Raw genomic sequence first — 7,210 nt, forward strand, 5'->3', positions numbered from 1 at the left:
AAAAGTCAAAACAGAGAAGGGCTGTGAATATCAAGTCCACAAATGTTGGATTCCACGGCATGATCTGTATCGTGACTGGTCATGGCAACAGATGAGATGGTTTTATTTGTATTTTATTGGAAGCAGAAAAATGAAATCATTTCATGGGGGCCTTCACGTGTGAACTACGTTGATGAAGCAATAGCCGACAGACAGGCACAATATCGTAATTTCAACGATACACCTACATTGATAACGATACTCTATTTTGTCGGTTTCGAAGGAAGTTTCACTTCGTTACATTGTAGCCTGTTTTTACCTGTTACATCGCTTTTTTCTTTTTCTTTCTGGTTTTATTTTCTTGTTAATTTGTTCGTTTCCAATTCCCATTTTCTTTCCTGGTCTGTTTGGGTTCCGAGAAAATGGGATTCGTCAGTGCTTTGCTGGGAATTATTGGGTTTGGCGTTGGAGTCCCCTTTGGTCTTGTTCTAGGTTATTTCATTTTCATACACAATGAGCCCCAAGATGTAAAGGTAATATCTGTACGCCCTTCTTCGTAATTTTCTTTTCCGAACCATTTTGATGAACGAACTCTTTGCCTGATGTGGGTATGTTGTTTGATGGCAATGTTCCTCATGTTACATACATTGTCTTTCATGGGTTATTTCTAGTTTCGGTATTAGCTTTGAAGTAAAGTAGTTTACCAGAGTATTCTTAGTATCTGACTGTTCTTTCTGGTCCTGAATTTGATTTACTTTTTCTTTTCTGTTTTGGGATTATGTTGTTTACTGTAAATGGTATTTTGTTTCCTTTTTTCCCCCTTGTTTACTACTTTAGATAAGTATGTCTTGTATTGTTGATTGATCCTTCTGTGATTCTGTCTCCAAATGAAAATACATCACTGTTATTTGCCCTATTCATCCTAGGGCAAACATCAGCTCACAGTCAAATTCCCAATCTAATAGGATGCAAAGGCCTTATATATGTGTATATCGTGGATACACCATTGAACTGGGACAATGTTGTTTGTTTCCTGGTAGCTGTGTGGGTTGTGACAACAATCCTTCTATAGATTCCTTTTGGATTGTGTTTTTCTTTTCCCCCAATCATACAATGAATATGTCATTCGGGTTCGATTTGATAGGATTTTCTGGTTCAATCAATCCCATAATCCCATAATCTCATTATCTAGTTCTTTTTAGTTCCTCCAAAAAAATATGTGGTGGTGGGGGATTGAGAAATATGCTTGTACTGCCTTTATACCGGGCCTTAAGTGGAGTCAATTTGTTTACTTGTTTCTCTCTTTTTTCTTCCATTTCAGCACTGAGAAGCCCCATGCCTGGCCTTTTTCAATACTAGGCGTTTTGTTTATTTCTTAAAGCTTTGGTGTCCACTGACAGATAATATGACATGTCGGTTGAGTTTATAAATGATGATAGCTGTGGACTCTCTTGTTTGATAGATTCACAATCTGTCCATATAATACAAGATGGTAAAGACAAGTGCACATTGTTTTCAGGATTAGAGTTTTTTTTCCCACTTCTGGGGTCCATACTGTTCCCTACTTCACAGGCATTCTTAGGATTCAGCAGGATTTTTTTAGATGTGAACCTTTTAACCTACATTTGCAGGTTCCAATTATAAGGCCACTTCATGACTTGGATTCGGACTCTTTGCTTGATCTTTTGGATGAGATGCCACTATGGGTGAAGACTCCTGATTATGATCGAGTAAGTACCACCAATCTTGACTTTTGTGGTATGTAGTCTTTGTATTATTGGGATTGATTTTGCTCATAAAATTCTGCAGGCTGACTGGTTGAACAAGTTTATTTTTGATATGTGGCCTTATGTTGATAAGGTGAGAGATATCCAGAAATGTATTTATTTTTCTTAGATCATTCTGTGGAATATGACTTAAATGATATTGCCAATTTACTCTCGGTTCTTCTGCAGGCTATATGCGGTATAATAAGAAGCACTACAGAACCAATATTTGCTGAGTATATTGGCAAGTTTCAGATAAAATCCATTGATTTTGAGACTCTGAGTCTGGGAACTCTTTCCCCCATAGTTCATGGCAAGTATAGCTCCATCAGTTGAATGGCATTCTACTAATTAGAGGCTCACACAATTTATAGGGTAGATTCAAGTTTCTTGTGGTATTGTTTCATCTCTATTCTGAATTTTTTAGGTCAAATAATTTAGAAGAATTTTTTTGGCAAAACATCCTTCCAGTTAGAAAATTTTCGGGCATTATGGTAGGATCCAAACACATAACCTATGAAAGCAGTACCAATTACAGAGCAATGATTAACAAACATTGTTGGGTTTTTTACATTCCCCTCTACCCATTGGATTGGATTGGATTGGATTTTTTTTTTTTCTCTTTTGATTCATTTTATCATGAGATCTCACTTATCAACCTGGCAGGTATTAAAGCACAAGAAACTAATGAAGTTAATGAACTAATTCTTGAGCCTGCAATAAGATGGGCTGGAAATCCCAACATAATTCTGGTGTTGAAACTATTGTCTCTCCGAATCACACTACAGGTTAGAAGAGCTTTTAATCCGCGATCTTCATCAGTAGATTAAGACTGCCCTCAGAAACCAGATGACAATAACAAAACTAAATTTCTTCCATTTTCATTTCATGGTGTTTGATATGATGATATTTGTGGTCTTCTCCACAGAAATTACACAAGTCATTTCCTTTTCTTGACATGAAGGTTTCATTTGGAATAACTTCTTGCTTTTGACTTTAGCTACCTGAAGACAAAAACATGCTTGTACATGAAGCAACATTATCCTCGTTAAAGCATTTTTTTAATTTTTAAAGTCAAAAGCCTTTTAATAAAACTACCTAAATATGCATAGAAATTCTTATAAGCTTCAAAAATTAGCTTCCAACAAACCAATCCAATCAGGGCAGTATACAATTACTCAATTGGTTCATTTCAGGATTTGTAAAGGATGAGCTCAAAATTTTTATATTTCTGTCCATTTTAAATGATGGGGTATTCAAATACTTAGGACTGCATTTATTTAAGGATTTCAAATTCTATAGCAAAATATAAACAGCTATACAGGACATCTGTTGAAAATGTGAGTCTGCTTGTTGTCAGTTAACGGACTTACAAATATCTATGGTGCCTCGAATAGTTTTGAAACCTCTAGTACCAACTTTCCCCTGTTTTGCCAGTGTGGTAGTATCTTTGATGGAGAAGGTAAGTGGCACTGCAATTTTCATTTGAGCTTCTTCTTTCTTTGTTCAAGCTAATTCTTTTGAGTTAATCTTTTTTTTTTTTTGGTAGCCACATGTAGATTTTGGACTAAAACTTTTGGGAGGAGATATTATGGCTATCCCCGGTTTATATCAATTCATTCAGGTTCCATTTCTCTCTCTTTTTCTCTTTCTCCCTGTGTGGAAATGGCAGAATAGATTTACAAATGAAGCTACAAAAGTTGTCACTTATCTCCTAAGTTTCAGTTAAATTCTTTTGTCAACTGAAGTGTATTTTAAAATGTTGTAATTTAAAAAACTTTCGGCCCTAGGTTGACTATTTGTACTGATAATGAAACAGCTAATATGACTATGACTTAATTATAAATTATCGCAGATATATTAATTGTAGCTTAACCCCGCAAAGCCCTCATCAATCCCACCTACTAATCTAATCTGACTTTTTGTTTTTTTTTTTTTGTTAACTTATAGAATTATTTTCATTGTCGTAAGGATTCTGCAAGAAGATATACATGAGCAATTTTAAATGTTTGTACTGCTCCTTGCAAAAGCCGCATTGGGTACAAGTATGCCACATCAGTTTCCTTGGTCAGTGCTTGAATCAGCGTATATGAATTTCCGTTACTGGTTCAAAATACTGATATATGAAGTGTCTAGAGAGCTATGCACCTTGCTTCAGTCAATTGTTTGAATCTTACAGACAAAAAATAATACCGAATTTGCCACCCAAAAAAAAGGTATGTCCAGAGCCCAAGGCACTGAGAAATTGGCAAGGCATGGCTCTCCACCTTCACATTTAAATCACTTAGAAAGTGAAGCAAAAAGGAGCCTAATGTCTCAATACCATTGAGGTCCCCATAAATAATTGTGATCATTTTTGCCCTGGGGACCTGGCTCAAGTGGCTAAAGAGGTAAGGGTTACCTATAAAAATAAAAAAGGAAATAACCAAGAAAAGGATATGCAAACTTGAATAGTTGGATTATTTATTGATGAAAAAGAAAGGGAAAGAGAAAAGAAACTTGGAGCCTGATGACAAAGTTGGAATGTGGACTGTGAAGTGTAGTGTTAGGGTCCCAATTTTTCCCCCCTTTCTGACTTCTTAAGAAAGTTGATTAGGGTTCTGGATTTATGTCTTATGCATGCATTAACACATATTGATATTCCATTGATTTATTTGTACATATTGATGCCCTGGGTTTTTGAAGTGCATATGGTTGGAAGTCTTTTAATAGCCTACAATATTTGAAGTATAAATTTTATAATTGTGGCGGCTATAAACATTCTTCTTCTTCTTCTTATCTCTTTTGTTAATGTCTTTGTTTTGATTATACTAAGTTTCATATTTTTCTCATAATATTTTAATGTGTTTGTTTACCTTCTTTGTCTGCTAGCAGAAAACTATAAGAAGACAAGTGGCTAGCCTCTACCTCTGGCCCCAAACTCTTGAAATGCCTATTCTTGATGCTCTGGTGTAAGTTTTCAATATGGAATTATGAGCTTTCTCTGTGAAATAATCTTAGTAGTAGTAGAACCAGAAACAGCAGTTTATTCATCATCCTCATTACATGATTGGGCAAATTCCACATGTGGGTGCTTTTAGCAATTAGCATTGAGCTCATGAGTCATGACTTGAAATTCAATCAATATGTTCTTGCATATGGGGAAAAGGGTCCATGAAAAAATACAGAGGTTTTCAATTGTCAGATCTGATTTAGCTTGTAACTTCTAACGTAGATTAGCATTAAAATATATCCTTCTATTTATTTTCTTTTGATTTTGATAGAGCACCTATCAAGAAGCCTGTGGGGTTATTACATGTAAAGGTTGTACGGGCACGCAAACTCTTGAAGATGGACATCCTTGGAGCATCCGATCCTTATGTTAAACTCAGTCTAAGTGGGGAGAGGCTTCCAGCAAAGAAAACTTCTATTAAGATGAAGACACTGGACCCTGAGTGGAATGAAGATTTCAAATTGATTGTAAAGGACCCAAAATCTCAAGTCCTACAGTTACATGTCTATGATTGGGAAAAGGTTTAAGATATCTTCCTTCTCTCTCATAAATTATTGCACAAACCTAAATAACTAAAATATCTTGCGAAGTCGAAATAATTTTTTTCCGTAGAAGAAACAACATTCACTTAATCCAAAAGCTCTTCCATCATTTTGAGTCGGTGCAGATAGAATCAATTGAAACTCTTGGCTGCATTTGAGAAAAATGGAAAAGTTGAGTCAATCCTACCTAAAATTATTGTTCAGATCAAGTCACATAATAACCTACCATGCTTACCATCCTGGTTATAGATTCCTTATCCAATTGTACTACACATTTACCATCTTCATTATCCATCTAAAGAAGGGGAACTGATAACTTATTTCTTACTCTGGTTTTAGGATTCAAAATCAGGTCAAACTTATTTATTCATCCCGAATAGTGTTTGCAGGTTCATATTTTTCCTGTTCTGAATTCACAGGTAGGGATGCATGACAAGTTGGGAATGCAAGTAGTTCCACTGAGATTGCTCACTCCAAACGTGACTAAAGAATTTACTCTTGATTTGCTCAAGAACACAAATCCTAACGATCCCCATAACAAGAAGTATAGAGGAAAAATAGTGGTGGAAATGACCTTTAATCCTTTCAAAGAAGACAATGAAAGATTTAGTGGACTTTTGAATGAACATATGAGGAATGACAGTGGGGGTGAAAGAGCAACTGAAGATGTGCCCTCCTCTGGTGCAGGTTTACTACTAGTTGTGATACAAGGTGCTGAGCATGTTGAAGGGAAGCATCACAACAACCCCTATGCTATCATCCTTTTTAAAGGAGAACGGAAGAATACTAAGGTGAATATTTTCTTTATGGCTGAACCATTTTGAATTTACCTCCAGTCCTCTCCTTGGCTGGTGGGGTGGGAAAGGATGATAGCTGTTAAAGCTGACTGACAATGAAGTGTTATGGTTCCTACTGTCATACATACTAGAATTGGTACATTTTTTTTTGAGGTTTTTCTTCAGAATATATGTTTTTAAAGTGCTATGTTGATTTAGTTAAACTAACAGTTGGAAGTGTTTTTCTCTAGCTAATCAAGAAAACCCGGGATCCATGCTGGAATGAGGAATTCGAATTTATGCTAGAAGAGGCACCAGCAAAGGAGAAGATCCATATTGAAGTTATGAGCAAGAGGAAAGGCTTTGGTTTCAGCTTTAAGGTCAGGACAGTAGGCTCTTAATTCCATCGCTTGAAATTATTGTCTTGTTGAGGAAATTAGGACCTCTAATTTTGGGCATCCTATTTAGGAATCGCTGGGGCATGTTGACATCGACCTCATCGATGTTGTTCATAATGGCCACATTAACAAGAAGTACAATCTCATTCGATCAAAGCATGGAGTAATACATGTCGGACTACGGTGGAAGGTGACTTGAGCAATGGAGTCGTACATGTCTGCAGTGCAGGTCGTAATTTGTAAAGATCAGTTTGTTTGGGATTTTGCAGTGAAGTCAGCCGAACTCCGCCATCATTTTGAGGGTCATGTAGCCTGTAGGCCTTGGACTGCTCTACACATTTCAAGCTTGGGGGCAAGCTTCTTTATAAGGGCCAAAGCTTTCATTTTCAAGGATGGGCCTGAGATTCAACATGCCATCATTTTTCCTGGGGTTGATAATTGATTCCTGGGCATGGCTTATTTTTATTTATTCATTTATTTTAGGTAAATGTATTACGTACCATCTATTAAATTAAAGAAACAAATCAAAGAGGGTTTAAAATGATATTATACTTTTGGGTTATCATCCTTGTCACTATTAAATAGATGCCCTTAAAAAAATAAGAGTGTGTTTGGCAACGTCAAAAACAATTTTTGATGACAATTCTTAAAATTAGTTTTTTAATTATTTTTAAAAATAAAATTGTGTTTGGGAATACAAATATGGGAAATTTTTAAAATTTGTTATGAAATTATGTCTTGGTAAATAACATGGGAA

At 35.8% G+C, this 7,210-nt stretch overlaps 1 protein-coding gene across 4 annotated transcripts; it reads left to right on the forward strand.

The window, feature by feature from the left end:
- Positions 1 to 308: 308 nt before the first annotated feature.
- LOC117919985 (synaptotagmin-3-like) lies at positions 309 to 6,864 on the forward strand. 4 transcript variants are annotated; one of them, XM_034837318.1, is made up of 12 exons: positions 309 to 512; positions 1,611 to 1,709; positions 1,789 to 1,839; positions 1,935 to 2,058; positions 2,412 to 2,533; positions 3,106 to 3,207; positions 3,295 to 3,369; positions 4,620 to 4,696; positions 5,009 to 5,258; positions 5,699 to 6,070; positions 6,307 to 6,435; positions 6,524 to 6,864. In XM_034837318.1, exons 1-12 carry the CDS (start codon positions 402 to 404, stop codon positions 6,650 to 6,652), a joined length of 1,641 nt encoding a protein of 546 aa, XP_034693209.1. In that variant the 5' UTR covers positions 309 to 401; the 3' UTR covers positions 6,653 to 6,864. The 4 variants fall into 4 exon arrangements, with proteins under 4 accessions (XP_034693209.1, XP_034693210.1, XP_034693211.1 ...); XM_034837319.1 differs by lacking the exon at positions 2,412 to 2,533 and having other exon boundaries at positions 310 to 512; positions 3,305 to 3,369; XM_034837320.1 differs by lacking the exons at positions 309 to 512; positions 1,611 to 1,709; positions 1,789 to 1,839 and having other exon boundaries at positions 1,982 to 2,058; positions 3,305 to 3,369.
- Positions 6,865 to 7,210: the final 346 nt, after the last annotated feature.

This window comes from Vitis riparia, chromosome 8, assembly GCF_004353265.1.
Source record: "Vitis riparia cultivar Riparia Gloire de Montpellier isolate 1030 chromosome 8, EGFV_Vit.rip_1.0, whole genome shotgun sequence".
Classification (NCBI taxonomy): Eukaryota; Viridiplantae; Streptophyta; class Magnoliopsida; order Vitales; family Vitaceae; genus Vitis; species Vitis riparia.